At 48.2% G+C, this 19,683-nt stretch overlaps 1 protein-coding gene across 6 annotated transcripts in view; it reads left to right on the top strand.

Annotated features, from left to right (window-relative positions):
* The window catches only part of RREB1 (ras responsive element binding protein 1), a 183,244-nt gene that overhangs the window by 138,191 nt on the left and 25,370 nt on the right, over window positions 1-19,683 (top strand). For all 6 annotated transcript variants that reach the window (XM_086706350.1, XM_086706351.1, XM_086706352.1 and 3 more), the window contains 2 exons: window positions 6,671-6,815; window positions 7,360-7,493. In XM_086706350.1, coding sequence (XP_086562476.1) covers window positions 6,671-6,815; window positions 7,360-7,493 — 279 coding nt within the window. The remainder of the gene's footprint in view (window positions 1-6,670; window positions 6,816-7,359; window positions 7,494-19,683) is intronic.

Genomic DNA, 19,683 nt, shown 5'->3' with positions numbered 1-19,683 from the left:
CAGGCAGTTAACCAAGCCTGTGACCAGGATGAAGATTTGAAGAGAATTTAACTGTGATCCGGTGGTTCTCACACTTGAACAGGCATGAGTACCACCTGGAGGGCTTGTGGAAACCCAGGGTGCTGGACCCTGGCCCAGAGTCTCTGAGTCTGCCTGAGAACTGGTATTTGTAACAGGCTCCCGGCCAATGCCATTGCTCCTGGTTGGAGGACCACAGCTTGAGACTGGCAGTTTTGTCCCCATTTTACAGATGTAGAAACTTGTGGAATCTCCCTGGCTACTGAATGGTAGACCCAGGATATATCTGAACTGTCTCAATGCTCAAGTCCTCCCTTAAGACTTCATTGCCGTCACTTGGTCTCTCTACTGCACCTGAATTTGCTTTATCTTCTTCCCACGTTCCTGCTTGCTTCTCAGAGCAAGGCGGTGCTTCAGCGGTAAAAGTGCACCTTCATTTCCAGATCTACAGGCTTAACATACCTAAGAAAGGTTAACAGAAAGTTACTGTATTTGGAGCTGGAAACGAGGAAGTTCAGGGAGGAAGAAAAGGATATGCTTTAGGAATTGGTCTGTCTCCTCTGAGTTCCTAGATTGGCGTTTCAGCTCTGGTATAAGATGTATTTGTTTTAGCCGCGATATATTCAGTATTCTTACCAACAGCCCACCCTAGCTAAAATGGGTCTTCTTACACTTTACGTCTTAGAAAACAAAGGATTATAGGGCACCTGGGTGGCTCAGTCGGTTAAGCTTCCGACTTTGGCTCAAATCATGATCTTGCACTTTGTGAGTTCAAGCCCCATGTCAGGCTCTGTGCTTACAGCTCAAAGCCTGTAGTCTGCTTTGGATTCTGTGTCTCCCTCGCTGTCTGCCCCTCCCCCACTGGCACGCTCTCAAAAATAAACATTTAAAAAAATTAAGAAAATTACATTTACAAGAATATTTGAGTTGAAAATCAGCCTCCATGTCAAAATTCAAAGTAGGCCCCTATCAGTACTAGAAAGTAGGGATATTTTTTTTTCTACTTAAAAAAAAAAAAAAAATCTGCAATATTTGTTTTTGTTCATTACTATAGAAACCCTCCTAGCCCCCTCCTCACCCCCGGGTGTTATGAATGGAGAAAACGTCACTCGAATCCTTGAAGAATTCTGATAAAATTTTTTCCGTAGACCATGGTGTGGCAGGATTTCTACTATTGAAGTGACATGCCACTGAAGGAAAATTCTAGACTTTTATGTAAAAAGCTTACTGTGAATGTAGGTGAAGGTTTGAATGCAGAAACACAGATTAATACCAATAATGGGAGAGATTCATGTGTGTCTTCAGTATTCATCTTTCAGTGTTTTTTGTTGAAGCACTTTTACTATAACACTGTTTACTATACGATCTCATATCAAGTTTGTTCACAGTCAACCCTAGTAAGGTAATTAATTATGACGGTATCTTGGAAGCTGAGGACATGTGTTGTTGTGATATTGCAAGTGGACAGGTTTTCTGCTTATACTTCATGCATTCATCTGTCTAGCCATTCAGCCATCTGGCAGATACTTAGATAGCCACCAGTGCTAGTGCAGAGAACGAGAGAGACAAGGTTATAATGAAACTTATTTTCTTTTTTAATGTTTATTTTTGAGAGACAGAGAGACCGACTGAGCAGGAGTGGGGGAGGGGCAGAGAGAGAGGGAGACACAGAATCTGAAGCAGGCTCCAGGCTCTATACTGTCAGGACAGAGGCTGAGGCAGGGCTCAAATCCATGACCCATGGGATCATGATCTGAGCCAGTCAGACACTTAACAGACTGAGCCACCCAGGCACCCTGAAACTTATTTTCAATGGAAGCCAAGGAGATGGTCAAACAAGTTGAAATACATGGTATTTTCAGTTTCTGGTATGTTCTGTGAGGAAGGTAAAACTGGGTAGTGGGCTCGAGGGCCTCTGCATGAATGGGGTAGGACACTTGCCGTGAAACCTGAATGACCCGCACCAGCCCTAGAGTTCTGGAGTGGAGCAGCCCTGTGACCAGACTAGTTGAATGAGTTTGAGGAACCCAGAGAGAGCTAGTGTGTCTGAAAGGGCCTTGGGGTCAGAATATGCCGCCAACATATGAGGTCTGAGAAATGGGCACAGGCCAGATTTAATTCTAGGAATGGAGCTGTCAGAGGCATTCAAGCAGTGGAGTGGTATGATATGATCCATGTTTTAGACGCTCACTCTGGCTGCTGTGTAGAGAGGCACAGGAGAAGGGCAAGAGGGAAATCAGGGAGGTCACTTTAAAATATAAGACCAGCAGATGGAAAATCCTGTAGAAGTGTTTTTGCAGCACATCTATCCATGTGTTACACATGAATCCTTGTGCATAAATCTGTGCACATTTGTTCAATTCTTAATCTTCAAGACAAATTTCTAGCAGTGGAATTACTTGGAGAAAGGGCACACATATTTAAAATTCTGCTCCCTGTTGCTCAGCTGCTTTGTAGAAAGGTCATTACCATTTTTACTCCCCTCAGCAATGCGTGAGAGATGCAGTTTGCTGAACCACACCAAGACTGCATATTTCTCATCCCTGCCACTCTGGAAAATGAAAAGACAACTGCTCAAAAGATGTAAATTAAGGACACCTGGGTGGCTAAGTCAGTTGAACGTTTAACTCCCACTTTGGCTCAGATTATGATCGTGGGATCAAACCCCACGTTGGGCTCCATGCTGAGTGTGGAGCCTGCCAGGGATGCTCTCTCTCCCTCTGCCTCTCCCCAGCTCCCTCACTGTCTCTCTCAAAAAACAAAACAAAAAAGATGTAATCCTCAAGTGTAGCACGGTGGAGACATGCCTTGGTGGCAGTTTGAGTGACAAAGTCACAGGGATCTTAGTTGGAAGTGAAGGTATGACATCACCGAACCCTCACACCACATCGATTGCTGTTCCTTCCGATCCAACATGGCACAGAGGATGTCCGCACACCGGAGCACATCCCAGGGTTAGTAGTGACCAGTATCAGTCAACAGAGTTGAGAGCAGAGCCTGAGGGAGCCCACTGAAGGAGCTGGCATTGTCCAGTGTGGGGAAGAGAAACTTTGGAGAAACACTGCAGTCGTGAATATTTGAAGAGCTGCTATCTAGAAGAGAATGTAGACCGATTCGATGTTGCCCTGGGAGGATAGATGGACGTTTAAAAGAAGGATGGGATTTTTTACTCAACATGGGAAAGATGGCTGTAACAATTAGCATCGCTAAAAAACAGAGAAGTCCTGGTTGGCGGCAAGTGTTGGAGCAGAATGAAATGGTGATCTCTCCAGCCGAGTGGGAGGCTGGAGAGAGAGCATCTCAACTCCCCGCCAGTTCTGAGAGCATCTCAACTCCCCACCAGTTCTGAGGCCCATTGTTGTTTACTGATCCTCAGGGTACATGGAAATGAGAAAAACAAACCCAAGCCTTCTAAAGAAGAGACGCAGGCTTGCCCCTCCCCACCCTCAGCCTTCCTCTCTTGGCCACACTCTGTGGGGAAGAGGCCATTACTGGCTCCTGTTGGTGACACGCCCCACTTCCTGTGAGTGTTCAGGAGGAAGCGGACAGTTAATGTTGCCACTCCTGCTATCAGAGGCCAGAGCAGAAGGGAAGGGGTCAGGTTAGGGAGAGTCTTAACTGCAGATCACATCCAACTTCAGAAATGGCTGAAGCTCCCCAGCTCTGGCAGCTGAACTACTGACTGAATGGAGTTTATGAGCCCACAGCTGTTGGTCACCTTGTTGGCTCAATGGGCAGATTGGAAACTCCCCATGTCTTGTCAACCAGAGATGTAACCCTGGAATAAAGGAGCACACTTGAGCTTTGAACCTGCAGCTCCAGCGGGCTCAGTCCTCAGTCGGAGAACTGGAGTGGGTCGATGTGTTCAGTAAAGGCGTACTCGCCACCAAGCCCTTGAGACTGCTTTGATCTGGTCTCCTCTTCCTGCCTGTAGCAGCAGTGCAGTTCAAGGGCAGCCCCAGTTTTTCAGAATAAGACAGAGGCAGAACCGGAGGTGGGGAATGATCTGTTTCTGACCAGTGGCCCCTTCATTTTCCTGTTGACGTTTGGCTAGAGCTCAGTACCAACCGCTAGGCCTTGGACTGTGGTCACTCAGGGAGGAGGTGTCCAGGGTCAGGCTGGAGCCCTGAGGTGCCTTCCGGTGATCCAGAATGCAGATCAAAGGCTTGGCCTTAGGAGGCAGTCTAGGGGGCAAAGCTCAGACTCTGAAGCCAGCACACCTGGGTCTGTCCTGGTTGGGAGGGTCCCGGGCATGTCAGCTTCTCCACACCGCACCGGCCTCCTCTGCAAAGTAGAAATGAGAATCTGTAAACTTCCCACCAGATAGGTTCTCACCACGTGCCCACTACTGTCCCTCATCCTCTGCTCTGTGAAAACTGCTTTCGTCACAAATCTCAGATCTGGATAATAAGGATCACTCTGTAAACGTGCGGATCATACTATAAAAAAGGTGGAGCTCAGCTAGTGAGCCACCTACAGTTAGTTGTCAGTCTCAGATTTCCCGTATTCTCTGTGGTTTTTTGTGGCCTCGTGTTACCGGGCACAAGTAACCTGTCAGCTGTAGAGAAGGTATTCGTTTTTAAATTAATTTTGAGTGATTTATTGAAAGGGTTTGGTACTCATTTACATGTCTTAGTATTTTTCATACTTCCTTAGTTCTTAGGTGCTTTAACACATTTTTTTTTTACACTTCTAGAATTGGAATATGCAATACAGTAAATATCAAAAGAAACTTGCCAGCCCTTTCCTTTTTTCCTCTCAATGCTGATAGTAAGTGATGGTCTCTAAATCCCAGTCACCTTGCAATGAGGGAGGAGGGCTACTTAGGACAGGGCTAATGGTAGGAGCGCCTGGGTGGCTCAGTCTGGTAAGCTTCCGACTTAAGCCCAGGTCACAATCTCAGTCTGTGAGTTCAAGCCCCACGTCAGGCTCTGGGCTGATAGCTCAGAGCCTGGAGTCTGCTTCGGATTCTGTGTCTCCCTCTCTGCCCCTCCACTGCTTGCACGTGCTCACTCGCTCTCTCTCTTTCTCAAATATAAATAAACATTAAAAAAAAAAAAAAAGGACAGGGCAGTTGGTTCCCCAGAACTTTCCTGAGGCTTTATGTGACCAAGAATTAATAATAAATCATCCTTCCCTGATAATATTAGCAAGGAATTATGTGGACATGGGCATGATGCTTGTCTGTGTTTTTTTCCATTTTCTCCTGTTAGATCTGCTTACTCCACCACAGTGACACCCCTCAGCCCCCACCCAGAGAACAGAGGCTCGGCCTGAGGCCCATCTTCTCCAAGTCTAGGCCATATCCAGCCTGCTGGTGGATGGCTCTGTGGGCTGGGGGATAGACTGTCAGGGGCGAGTGTGGGGGCCCTCCACCTCCTAGAGTATGTCTATAGAACCGGAACAGGAGGCACCCAAGGTCTCACCCCCACACACCCAGAGAAAAGAGGATTCACAGGTAGTGTGGGGCAGGGTTGTGGGGGGGTGGGCACACACTCAGCCACGTCATTGCACCGTCGGCCCACACACCTTCATTGCTGCCACTGCTGGGGGTTCACAGGCTGCTTAGCCTTGTCCTCCCCCGGCCTGTCCCCTCTGAAGAAGGCACAGCCCAGAGGGAGCTGAGCTGAGTTGTACTTCTTTCTAGAGTTGTGACCAGACCATGTATGAAAGCTTTGCCATCTTTCCCATTTCCTAAGTGCTTCCCCAGTAAGCTAATCCTGTGAAAAGAGCGATTTCTAAAAAGCTGGTCTCCATTCCTCCATCTGGCACAGTTTAACCCCAAAGATGATGATGGTGATGACGATTGTCATTAGGAAAACCAAACCCTTGATGTCACAGAGTAAGGAAATTGAGACTGACTGTCTTTTTGTAATCTCTTTCTCTCCTTATAGGCCTTGGGACCTTGTCCATAGGGTGTTTGTTTTAGAACTTGATAAAGTAAGGTCACTTAAATCAGGTCACCTATAAAGCTCCCTTTTTGGAGCAGAGGTACAGACTATGTGTAATGCTTTCTTACATGTGTGTTCCTGGCCCTGCAGATGTCAGGATTGCAACATGCAATTTACTCAACCCGTTGCCCCCGCTACTCTCACAATCCATAAATCCATGTAATATCATGAAAGACACAGAAAGTCTTTCCGGTTCACTGCAGACATTCCTGTGTTAGCACTTCTCAGATTTGACCCCCAGCGTGCCTCCGAAAGCAGAAGAGAACACATACCACTGGCATTTGTGAGGTGCCAGATGCAGAATGATGGCTTGATTTAGGAGCTGGCCAGATCTGGGAGTTCTTTATTCTGTAGCATTGTGTGTCCGAAAAGAGTACCTTTCGTCTGAACAAGCAGACCTGGCAAATCGGATGGTCTTTTATCTCATTAGCATCCGTGAAGTTCATGAACGTCTTCCAACAGACCGCAAAGCACTGAGCGCCATTTTTGGATAGCACTTGTGAGAGCTTCAAGGAGGGGTTCAGGGAGATGATATAAAGCTTTAAAAAGAGAGAAATCACTGTATAAATTACACTCCATACCTTAAAGAAAATGTAGGTACCAACCCCTAAATATGTAATACAAAAAGTTAAAAAAAAAAAATAAGCCAACTCGGTTTTTTGCTAAATCACATTGTGTGTACGTGTGTTTGTTCTTTCCAGACATATGAAGATTCATGAGAAGGACCCTAACAGTGCTACAGCTACGGCGCCCCCATCCCCACTGAAGCGCAGGCGGCTGTCCTCCAAGAGGAAGCTGAGTCATGATGCCGAGTCAGAGAAAGAAGACCCAGCACCTGCTAAAAAGGTTCTCCCTGCTCCCGCACAGATGTGCCTAACCACTGGACTCCTGGCAGAAATACCTCTGCCTTTATTTTCACAGTCTGGGGACTTGGCAGACATCCACCCTAAGCTTTTAACCTGTGTTTTCCCACACTGTTTTATAAGGTGTCTGCAGGAAAGAGTACCCGTGTGCACTTCTCTGTGGGTCCCCCTACCTGAGCCCCAAGAGATGAAGAGCGTATTTCGTAGCTCTGTGCTTTTTTGTTTCTCCAGCTGGAGTGGAAGCTTCATGCGTATTAGGGGCTCTTGTCCTCACTCTTTGATTCTCTGTACCTGTCAGATACTAGGTGCTCCATAAACGTTTATTGAATGGATGAGTGGGTTGAAGGTGGATGGATGGGAGCATTCAGTAGGTGTTGTGAGAATAAAGCACTGTCAGTAGCCTCCTTAATCCCTAGGAAGGAAGCCTCCTTTTCCTTTTAGATTTGGATTGAGTATTGGCTTCTCTTCTGAAGCAGACCCATGTGGGAGACCACCTTCCTGACTTCACTTTTTTCCCTTTCCCCAAGATGGTAGAAGACGGGCAGGCAGGTGACCTGGAGAAGGTGGACGAAGTGTTTCACTGCCCAATATGTTTCAAGGAGTTCGTTTGCAAGTATGGACTGGAGACCCACATGGAGACCCACTCAGATAACCCACTAAGGTAGGAGAAAGGGTGGGACACAGCTGTACTCTGGAAAGCTCTTTTTCCTTCTGTTTCTTTCTGGCCTATGACCTGTCCTTATTTCCCAGTCCTCCAAACTGGGCTAATGGGATTTAACTTGAGTTTGATGACAGCAAGGCAGCTAGTAAGAAAGGTGGATGGTGCAGGAAAGAAACCAGGCTGAGAAATGTCAGAAGGAAGAAGTGGCTGTAGCCACAGGGTGTGTTCACCGAGGTTCACTACACTTCCATTTCGCTGCTGGGAGGGCCCTTGGAGCCTTTGCTGAGAGTCCACTGTGCACAGGGTGCCCCGTCACAGGGGGCTTTTGAGCATCAGGCACATTGTCTGTAACACCAAAGGTGTTGCAGCCCAAGTGATTGTTAGCTTGTGCAACAGTGTGGTAAGGACGGAAGGGCATGCCAGGTGCTCATCCATGTTTCAACTGGATTGGTAGCAGTTTGGGGTAAGAGGAGTTCTGTTCTGCTTCGTGCAAGACACTCAGCCTAACGTGAAGGCTGTCACAGTAAGATAGTGAGACATGATTGTTCTGCTGTTCTGGGTTCCATTTGTGGTCTTTGCTGGCTCCAGCTTTCCTGGTTCTTCGCCTGCCCAAGCAGAGAAGGTGGATGGTGATAGGAGTTTCCAGCAGTGTTCAGGGCAGGGCCGGGGACAAGGTGGACTTGGCCTTCCTTCCTTATCTTCTCGGAGAACTTCCTCATCAGGGAGAAAGTCCTGTGTTCTCCGTGACAGGTCTGGAACATTTTCCTACAGAATTGCCACTTTTAAAATGCTACTGCCACGGTTTCCGAGCATTGAAAAGAACCAGGTGCCATAGGGGCGCTAGAAGACTTGGAAGCTGTGGCCTGCAAGGCACAGACGAAGGTTCACCCAGAGCGGAGGCGAGCACCTCTGTGCCCGCAGCTCTGGGCTTCAGAAGGCAGCTTGGGAGTATGGAAATCTGGACACCTGTCTAACTCACCGACGTATGGGCCAGATTTCCTTCCTCAGGACAAGGCATTTGGGTGTGATTTGGGAGTACAGAAGTCTGACCAGGTTGAAGGCTTCTGTGTTGTAGGAAAAGCCTAACCCTATGGCGGCTTAAAGCCACGTCAGACGATTACACTTAATCACATCAGCTTGACATTTTTTCCATTAGGGGGAAAAAAGAATCCATGAAAAGTTTAAACTGCTGAGCAGTTGAAGTGCTACAAAATGTCTTTTCATAACTCCCCCGTCTTGGGGAATTGCAGACCGTGTAGGAGAGGGCAGGGACTGGTGGTCAGAACCCCTGGACCCCATCCTACTCACATGGGGCCTGGATCAGCTATATTTGAACCTTGAAGGAGAGCTGGACCAGGTAGTCCCTGTGCTCCCTTTCCGGCCTTAAATTCTAGGGGGTTGGTCTCTTTAACAGCTGTTCTTTTGTCTACCAAGAAAAAGCACTTGGCTCTTCCTTTTGCGGGCCCTCTGGTCCTGAGAGATTTGGGAACGTTAATGGTTTCATTAGCATCCGCAGCATCCCCAGGATGTGGGCTTGTGGTAGGTGGTGAATATTGAAATAGTTTTCTCAACCGAGGACCTGAGCAAACAGAGGAGAAGTGACCAGACAGGCGAGTCGTGGGCAGAGGCAGCAGACAGCACGTGGGACCCCGCCCCCCACCCCACGTTGCTGCCGGATAGCCACGCGAGCTGGCACTACAGAGGGAACACAGTGCCTGTCTCTGAGCTCCTCTGTGTGTTTTGTTTCACTTCGTGCTTTAGTCTGGGATCACAGTTCATCTTTGGAACTACCCGTTTGTCCCCTTCCAGATAATTCTGTCCTACAGGAAAAATAATTTGAGTCTCACGAGAGATTTTTGAGCAGCTGGAGCCTGTACAGCACCACGTATAGCAGTGATAGAGGACACTCGAGTGTCCCCTTCTCATGGTGGCCTGGATGAGGGAGTGGGTTCGCCTGCAGCGGGGCCCTCTGGACAAGCACTTGCCCCAGGGACAGGCTGGGCCTGCTATTCAGAGGTGGGGATGGGCCCTGCGTTGGACACTGGTTGTCCCGTTCTACACAGTTTGGTGGGCAATTCACTTGCCGTGACTCCAAGGCCAACAGGGCAGATGGTCTGTGAAGTTGAGCCTCAAGTCCTGCCTATTTTCCTCGCCTACTCAGGAATAATGCCCTTTGTCTGGAGAGGGGTTGACTGGAGTTGCTCGGTAGCCTGGCTGGGCCTCAGCCCCTTCTGGCAGCCTTCCACCCCACGGGAGCCCCCAGACGCTGTGCCCACAGCACATCCATTGTGGGGGGGTGGGTGGTGAGCAAGCCATCCCCCAACTAGTGGCTGTTGTTGTGCGGGGTGGGGCTTGCGTCTGGAAACCAAAGGGACTTGATTACAGAACACAGTTAATTTCCCTTTCTCCTCTCTGCTCTCCTGTTCCACATAATAGCCTGCTATCAGAGGAGGCCATGGGGGCAGGCATGAGCCGGCAGGGCCCAGCCAGGCAGTGAACTGTGACAGTAGCCGGTGGGAGAGGCTGCTTGTTAACCCAGAGCTAAAATAGACACCAACTCCATTTGCAAACCCCAAAGGCAGCAGAACCACAGTGGGATGCTACCAGTTCAAACACAAGGTTTATAACTCAAAACAGCTGTTGGTTTCTCGCTCTTCTGCCCTCACCCCCTCCACCCCCCAAAGCTGGCCAGGTGCCTGTTATCCCTTAATAAAAAGTGTTGGAGATCCAAACCCGTGCAACTGCTGAGGCTGTTCTCCCTTCCTCTGTGTTTCAAATTAATGAAGTGTGTGTTAGCATGAAGCAAAGGGAAGACAGGGAGCTGCTGGTAGCGATTCTAGCTCTTCGTGCTGGGCATTGCTTGTGCCCAGACATGACCAACAGTAAATCCACATCCTCCTAGACAAGGAGGGCTTATTGAGAGCTAGCATTTGGAATCAGGGGTGAGGGACAGTACTATAAACGTTCTAGTGGTCACATTTTAAAAAGTAAAAAGAGGGTACCTCAGTCAGTTAAGCATCCAGCTTCAGCTCAGGCCATGATCTCACAGTTCGTGGCTTCAGGCCCCGCATCGGGCTCTGTGCTGACAGCTCAGAGCCTGGAGCCTGCTTCGGATTCTGTGTCTCTGTCTGTCCCTCCTCCGCTCATGTCCTCTCTCTCCCTCTCTCTCCCTCTCTCTCCCTCTCTCTCCCTCTCTCTCCCTCTCTCTCCCTCTCTCTCCCTCTCTCTCCCTCTCTCTCCCTCTCTCTCTCTCTCTCTCTCTCTCAAAATAAATAAATAAACACTTACTTTAAAAAGGTAAAAAGAAGTAGGCAAGATTAATCATGTTTCTTTGTTCATTATACCAGTGATACCAAAATACAACATCAACACATAATCAGTATAAAAATTGTCGGGGATGTGTTTTACCTTCCTGTTTACATACAAGGCCTGTGCAGTTCAGTGAGTGAGGTGCAGTAACAGCCCATCTCAGTTTGAACCAGCCACATTTCAGGGGCACAGCAACCCACCACACAGATGTAGGTCCAGGACAAGCCCACCTACGGCAGGGAGGGCACCGAGGCAGCAGCTTGGCTGTAAAGGCCCCTGGGCTTGTGTCTGAATGACTTGTCTCAGGCTGGTGGGGGCTGGGCCAGGAGGGTTGACAGCTGGGTGATTACCATGGCTCTGTGACTGCTGCCAAGGGCAAAATATAGCAAAACTTACTGTATAATCTTACGTGGCGGCTTCTCGATTAAAGGTCGGGTGGTGAATAATTTTTAAATTATTTTAGTTAAAACGTATCCAAATGATTGAGTGTTTCTTGTGTGCCAGGCACTCCACCAGACTTGAAGGAAAAAAATACAATGATGTTAGAGACAGGGCCCCTCCAGGGCCAGTCAGGAAACAAGTAAATGGGAAGTTCTAAAACAAAGCGAAAGGGATACATTCAGGGCCATGAAGGGCACAAGCTGCCTATTGTCGAAGCAGAGGGAGCCTGATCCAGTTAGTGTAAAGCTTCCCTTGACATTTTGCACTGAATGTTGTGACACTTCACTGTGTCCTGTAGGTGGAGGCTGGAGGCTCTCCTCTGCCTGATCAAATTATTGATCTTGATTGTCAGTAAGAAAAGTTTTAAGGTGATGCCCTTAAATCTATGTCAAGAATTAGCATGTGGGGAACACAGTGGGCTCTGACAGGTTCACCCTTCCGGCTGCATGAGAGCTTGTCCTGCACCTGCACGATGAGGATAAGTGATGTTACAGGCACGCAGGCCAGGCTGAAAGCCACCCCCTTCATCTTAGTGGTGGAGGGAGGTGCCAGAACCTTCTTTCTTCTGGATTCTCAAGTGTTCCAAGGAATGTTTGGCTCCCTTCACTGCACCACCCTCCCCATACACACCCCCATCACCTACAGGGAGCCCCTAAAGACTAATTCACATGGCACTGGGCCCACACTTAAATGTAATCCTAAAAATAAGGAAAAGGGTATGAAAAATATTCATCAGTATCTTGTACTTAAGACTCCCAGGGGTCCATGGCTTGGCCAAGTGGAGGCAGCTTTAAAATGGTGCTGGGGGCTGAGTGAGGAGGCAGGGGACATGTCCCCCTGGCCAGCCTGGAAGTCGGAGGCACCTTTGTCAGTATCCCCCTCTCCACCCTGCCGGAGGGGCCTCCCCACGACTTGGGCTATTCAGAGCCAAGGCGGCCACCGGCTTCTGCACTTAACCTGCCCACGATGAAGTGCCTCTGACCCGCCCTGACTTCACGCCATGCTGGTTGGTTGAACCGTCCGGGCAGGGTGTCGGGACGCAGTGTGCAGTCTGGCAGATTCCTGGGTGTGGGGAGGGCAAGCCGCCACCCGCCAGCCACCGGCCAGGGCCCTGTCACAGGGCCCTCACTGTTGCTCCCAGCAACTGGGAGAGATTAGTGCAGCTGTTGGATGTCAGTTCTCTGGCTGGACGGGAGGGAGGGTGGGGAAGGGTGGGCACCAGGGCAGGAATGTCTGAACCGGGTGGGGCTCCGAGGAGAGGTTGTTTGCACTTACCCCTTCTTGCCTCTGGAGACAGAGCAGGAAAAAATGGAGCATGAAATCCCTTTTAAGAAGGAATGTCAGTCTCTCGGTTAAAACAATGTAATGGGCAAGAAATTCAGTATATCAAGGAAGCCAGGGTGAGCTGAGTGTTCTCAGCAAGGTATCTCACAGGTTCTGATGACAAGGGCTGGGCCCTCTGGCTGCTCAGGGAGTATTAGTGGCAGGGAAGGCTCACAGGTGAGCCCCTGTCTGGTGTCCAGACATTAAGATTGTGCCATGGGTTGTAGAAGGAGCTGAGGGCATCTGCAAATCACTGTCCTCTGAACAGAAGCATAGCAAAGTGGAGTTAAGCTGACTAGCTCCATCCAGCCCAGCCTGCTACCTGGAATCTCCCTGGCCCCCCGGGCGAGCCGACGCTGTTTGCCCATCTGGAAAATGCATTTGAGGACTTGTGGCGAGGATGAAGGGGGCAAGCCAGTCCTCAGACTGCAACAGACATGGAATGGGTATCCCATTCTTAGGACATTGAAGAGTCAAATTCCAGGGCTTCTCCCAGGTACTATTTATAATTGACAGAAAACATAAAAGCAGTTTGTCTTCTAGTCTTTATTGTTACAAAGAGCTGCTTTTTTCTAGTTCTGCTTTCGTAAAGATTGGGAAGCTGAATGGCTGTTTAAATTTGGTTTGAGTCCTACCTACCAAATTTTGTAATCCAACTGTGAAAGCCAGACAGAAGCTTGAAGGAACTTGACGGAAGCTTGAAGGTTCCTTAAATAGTGGAACCACACATCATTTTCCTTAGATTGTTGGGGAGGCCTGAGAGTCCTGAAGAAGGGTGTTTCCTAATGTTTGAGATTTGCCGAAGCAGTTTTTCCAAAATATGTTTAGCATAGTAAATATATGTTTTCCCCCCTTAACTGCCATGATGGTAGATGTGATACTGGTGTGAAGGGGAGACGCCTGGAGGGGGCGCTGCTTATCTCTTTCGCCTGCTCTTGAGCTTTCGGTTGACTTCAGAGCTCTCTTCTTGGCCCAGAGAGTTGTGGTCACCGGATGAGTACAGCACTACTGTAGCAGGCACTGGGAGGAGCTAATTTCCAAATTGTTTAGCCACATGATTTGGGGGTTTTGTTTTAAAGCTTCTCTGTGGCCTCGCTCTCCACTTCGGTAAATCCCGTTGCTGACACATTTGCCTTCAGATTTACCTTGGCTTGACTCTTCATCTTTGAAAGGTGCGCATGCTTCCTTCTCATCTTAAGTACTTTGGAAACCCGCTCCAAAGAGTGTGGACACATTGCTAATTTCAAGGCTTGTGTCCTTAATGGTGAGACCTATTCCTTTTTTTTTTTTTTTAAGTTTATTTACTTTTGAGAGAGAGAGAAAGAGCACAGGTAGGTGAGGGGCAGAGAGAGAGGGAAACACAGAACCGGAAGCAGGCTCCAGGCTCTGAGCTGTCAGCACAGACCCCAACACAGGGCTCAAACTCACAAATCGCAAGATCATGACCTGAGCGGAATTGGACTCTTAACTGACTGAGCCACCCAGGCGCCCCAGGTGAGAGCTATTCCTGATGTGTAACTGTTGGCTCTGCTGTGAGCCTTCCAAACCGCTGGCTTTGTTTAGGGCTTCCTCCGTTTCCTACCCAGAATGCCCAGACTGTAGTAGCACATTTGTCACACTGCATTTCTACCCCAGCACAGGCTTACGTATAGTTTTCTTTGAAGAAATAAATAAGAAGGAAGGCTGTAGTGTCTTCTTACAAGGGCGTGTGTTATAAAAGAACTGATGTCAGGGTGCCTGAGTGGCTCAGCCAGTTAAGCATCCAACTTGGGCCCAAGTCATGATCTCACAGTTCATGGGTGTCTTTGCTGTCAGCATGGAGTCTGCTTCAGATTCTCTCTCTCTCTCTCTCTCTCTCTCTCTCTCTCTTTCTCTCTCTCAAAATAAATACTAAAAACTAAATAAATAGATAAGTAAATAAATAAAAGAACTGATACCACGGTGTTCTGCCTCATTACCACAGGCATACTGTGAGAGGGGTCAGTCCTCAATTCGGTGACTTGAAAATTCTGACTTTTGTCTTTTTAAGACTGGTGGTGGATGTGGGTATGAATAAGAGCATTCATTTTCATTAAAGTCCTTTGAGAATTAAAAGGACAGCCAGTCCCCTCAGCTAACGAAGGAGAGTATTTCCTTGACCTGCTGGAGCTGGCTTGTTCTGTCCTTGCCTAGCTGTCTGTGTGCCTGTGACAGCCAGGGGCAGGGGCTGAGCTGTGGCTGGAGTGGTTGGGTCTCTGTGTGGCTTCAAGACCAGTGCAGTTAGTTCACTGTTCCCGTGAGACTCAGGCTTCTCCGACTGTGCTCCGAATGTACTCTGTCCAGTCCCGCCAAGGCCAGGGCCAGTGTGCTGTGTGATTTTGCTTATTTGCTTAATCTCTGAGGGAGAAGGGACAGGAAGGGCTGTGGATAAAGTACATATTGAAGGCTCTGTGTGGTTGCCGTGCAGCCCTCCAGCCCCCGGGGCCACAGTGGAAACTTAGCTCACAGCACCCCCACATGCTGCTGGGAGGCATTTCACTCCCTTAAGACCCCCACCCCAGCCCCCTCCTATCTGTGCTTCGCACCTACCCATACCCTCCGGTGACCTTGCAAGCGGTGCTAAGGAAGGTGGGGGGAGCAGATAAGCTGCAGGCCTTGTGCCTCTTGCCTCTGCTGTTACGAGGCCGTGACTGCATGCCCCAAACCATAGCTCTTGCCTTGCCGCCCGACCCTAACACAGCCGTGGGGCCCCCACCCCAGGAGTAGGAGCCGCTGTGACTGAGCAGCTCTGTGGGAGGCTGGGCCGTCATAGGTGACAAGGTGAGAATGGTAAAATCTCCAGTATTCTGAATTCAAATTTCTTTCTTATGGAAGCATATGCTGTCATGTGGTGGAATTCACGTGTTTTCTGGGTGAAATCGGCTCTGGTGAACTGCATTGGGGTGCAGAAATACCGTTTCTGTGAGCAGAATGATTGGGGGCTCACATACAGGTGTGTATGGGTGTGCGTGTGTAAGCTGAGAGTGGGCCGAATGTCCGTATGGGCATTCATTCCTGTTTGATGTGTAACCTCACCTTGTCCTTGGGAGTTTTTTCCACTGATGAGTTTTTGTTTCCCTTTGAGTAATTTATTTCAGTGTGTGATTTTAAAAAAATAAAAACATTTAAAGGAGGGTTTTAATTTTTTGTTGTTTATTTTTTTGAGAGAGAGCATGCCTGTGTGCATGCAAGTGTGGGAGGGACAGAGAGGGGCTCTGTCAGCACAGAGCCTGACTTGGGGCTTGAACTCACAAACCATGAGATCATGACCTGGGCCAAAATCAAGAGTTGGACACTTAACTGACTGAGCCACACAGGTGCCACCCAAAAAGAGAAACTTTTGTTTTTAGAAGTATCAATGGAGTTCTGTTAGCATCTTTTTTTCTTCTTTTCCAGAGGGACAGAAAGAGAGAGGTGCACAAGTGAACAAGGGGCAGAGAGAGAGAGAAGCAGGGCTCACCCAAAGTGGGGCTTGTGTTTTACCTAAGGCTCATGCTCACCCAATGTGAGACACAAACTCAGGAACTGTGACATCATGACTTGAGCCAAAGGCAGATGCTTAACGACTGAGCCACCCAGGCATCCTGTTAGAATCTTTCAATCCTATAACTGGAGGGGCACCTGGGTAGCTGAGTCAGTTGAGTGTCCAACTTCAGCCCAGGTCATGATCCTGCGATTCATGATTCCGAGCCTCGTGTCAGGCTCTGTGCTGACAGCTCAGAGTCTGAAGCCTGCTTCAGATTCTGTGTCTCCCTCTCACTCTGCCCCTCCCCTGCCTGCACTCTCTCTCTCTGTCTTCCCAAAATAAATAAACTTAAAAAAAAATTTTTTTTTCTATTAAATTTTTAAAAAAAGCAATCTCAATTTGTAAGATTTCCCTCAGGCACGTTGTCAAAATCACACGCAAGATGAAACTGCCCTACAACAGTCCTTGGTCCTAGGATGATTAAAGTACAGCCCTACTCCTTCTGAACGTTTTGCAATGGTATGGTCCATGAGTACGTGGAGTACCATCCAGGGCAGGATTGAGAGATCCCACAAGCCGGGGTGAAGGGAGAGTTGCGGGGACCACCTGACCAATGGCTGTGGTCTTAATGAAGACTGACAAGCCCAAGTGAGGTTAGCAAATACCCCAAGATCAGAGCCTACAACAAGCAGCATCGCCCACAGATTGACAGTGACCTCCATTGTCCTTGAAGAGCTCTTTAGAAATACAGTTGCAAAGTGTTTTTTCCCCAGGGGCCTTGGGAAGGCTGGTTGAACCGGAGTGTCTCTGGCTGACAAAGACCCGTCCAAATGTTTCTGGGTGATGGTTTTCCACACTGGTTTTATTTAAGGTCTGCCAACAGGTGCCGAGCATAAGATGGGAGGCAGTGTTTTTCTGTGGGGTTTTATTTTCTTCCTTTTAACTAGCCTCACAATATGCTTCTGGTTTCAAAGCAGATTTTTTTTTTCCTCTGCCACTTTCCCCCGCTTGTTTGCAAGATGACATTCTGTATCTTTTCAGAAGTGAAATAGTAGTGCTTTGATTGAATCCCATGAAAACAGAGGTGTGAAATTGTGGATGTGGGCCTTGTTTAGGTCTTACTTAGAAGGCTCTTGGTGCACGTGCATGCTGGGATGACATGTGCTTCTCTTCTGAGCTGTGGCCCTGGGAGCAGGAGTGGAGGCCCAGGGTCGGCAGTGGGGAGCAAGAGTTGGGGGAGGGGGGGAGCAGGAGTGGGGGCCGTGGGTGGGGGGAGCAGGTGGCAACCAGGAAGGACATGCATTTCTCCTGTGAGTCTCAAGATGAAACAGAAGCAGTGGAGACAATGGTGGAGTTCTTGAGAATGAAGAGAGAGAACACATCCTTTGCAATTAAAATTCATTTTCCCTGCATTCTCATGTTAGCTACAGTGGCCAGGAAATGGGCTACTCCTGATGGTTCTTGTTCCTAGCAGTGTACGATAATGGTTAAATAGCACCTTGCAGGTTCCCAAGCATTTGGTTCTCCGTCACTGATAGTAGCTCTAAAAATGCCCATTTTACAGATGAGAAAACACAGGCCCAGAGAAGGATGGGGAAGAGCTCTCAAGGCTTGTGGCATCAGATGTCCTTAGACTCTCACTTAATTCTCACTATACAAAGAAAGTCATGAGGAGGCAGATTCCTATCTCAGGCCTGTTTGGGAAATTCTGCCCAGCTGGCAGCCAAAATGCAGATGAAATGAGTGGTCCAAGGTCACACGACCTCCGCTTCCCCTCCCCCACTGTCCCTGATCCCTGAGCCCATCCCATACCGCTCCCCAGGTACCTTCCACGGGGGAGGACACAGAGCATGTGGTCGGTGCTGGTTGTCAGCCATGTATTTATTGAGCACCTACTATGTGTGAAACTAACCTAGATGCCAGAGATGGGAGGGGTTTGAAAGTGAACCAGAGAATGAAGGAAGGGATAGACATGTGAGAGATAAGTGAGAAAATGGTATCCTTGAAAACTCACAGCTGTGATAGAAGTGCAGTAAATTCTAAATGCCACATTACGAGACACTCTACTCCCTTGTAGAAAACTGACTTCTGTTGCCCCTCACACTGAATTTTCTTTTTTTTTTTAATTTTTTTTTTTAACGTTTATTTGTTATTGAGAGACAGAAAGTGAGGGGGGAGGGGGGGAGAGAGAGGGAGACACAGAATCCGAAGCAGGCTCCAGGCTCTGAGCTGTCAGCACAGAGCCCAACACAGGGCTCGAACTCACAGACTGAGAGATCATGACCTGAGCCGAAGTCGGTCGCTTAACCCACTGAGCCACTCAGGTGCCCCCACACTGAATTTTCATAGCAGGCGTCACACTGATGCAGTAGACTCAGGGAGGGTATTCAGAAAGGTCTCTGGAGTAGAAGAAAAAATGATAGACCTTTTATCTAACCCTTTAAAAATGTTTATTTTTGTATTTTGTGACTTACCTGACATGTGCAAATACCTACACATAACACGCACGCACACATATTTGTGTGTTAAACAACAAATGGATAAGAGTACATACTCAAAAACTTTCTACTTACCAGGCGTCATACAGCTTACAAAGTTTGCAGCCCAGTTCTCAGGCTCACCTGCTCACCTTTTGCAGTCGACTTGCATGATACCAAGAGTCAGTATTATTTATACCCAGCCTGTTTATGTCAGTAATACTTGCGATCATTTCCTATAATCAATAGAATTTTGTATAAGCTTGTGAAATTTTTTTATAAGCATAATCTGTGTGAGGGGCGTGTGGGTGGCTCAGTCGGTTAAGTGTCCAACTTTGGCTCAGGTCTTGATCTCATGGTTCGTGACTTCGAGCCTCGCATCAAGCTCTCTGCTGTCAGCACAGAGCCAGCTTTGGATCCTCTGTCCCCACCCCCCACCCCCCGCCCCTCCTCCATGTGCACACGCTCTCTCTTTCTCTTTCAAAAATAAACACTAAAAAAAAAAAAAAAGAATAATCTCTATGAAAGCTAAGTTGGGCTGTCTTGTTTGTGGTCCAGATTAGATAGATACTTTTTTTAATTGCTGTCAAATTTAGGGTAGGCGAGACATCTGTGAGCAGTTGAGAGAAATAATCATAAAAGCCTAAAAGGATCATAAATCCTAAAAGAATTCTGCTTTAGCTTGATATGCAAAAATCTAAGTTCTTGCTCTGCCTCAAAGAGTCTAAAACCGGGTATCAAAGATGTTGAATGGGGAGCATGATTCGCGCCCTAACAAACACATGGAACTTCTCTGGGTGCAGCTGGACTCAAACACAAGCCTTTGGAGAGTGAATGTGGGATCGGTTACTGCTCTTTATTGTCCCTGAAGATTGCAGCAAACACAGAATTAGCGAATGTTAAATATTGTTCCTAGAGGAAACACAGGGTACCATTTCCTACAAGCCTCTGTCTACATTTTCATCAGCTAATCAGTACAGAAACTTTTGTTTCTGTTTAAGGAAATCTGAATGAATACCACTGACTCGGGGCGCCTGGGTGGCTCAGTCCATTAAGCATCCGACTTCAGCTCAGGTCACGATCTCACAGCTTGTGAGTTCAAGCCCCGCATCGGGCTCTGCACTGATAGGATAGCTCAGAGCCTGGAGCCTGCTTC

Source organism: Puma concolor, chromosome B2 (genome assembly GCF_028749965.1).
Source record: "Puma concolor isolate L17-30 chromosome B2, mPumCon1.1.hap2, whole genome shotgun sequence".
NCBI classification, from domain to species: Eukaryota; Metazoa; Chordata; class Mammalia; order Carnivora; family Felidae; genus Puma; species Puma concolor.
Note: the sequence above shows the minus strand (reverse complement) of the source record. Positions and strands in the feature narration are given on the sequence as shown.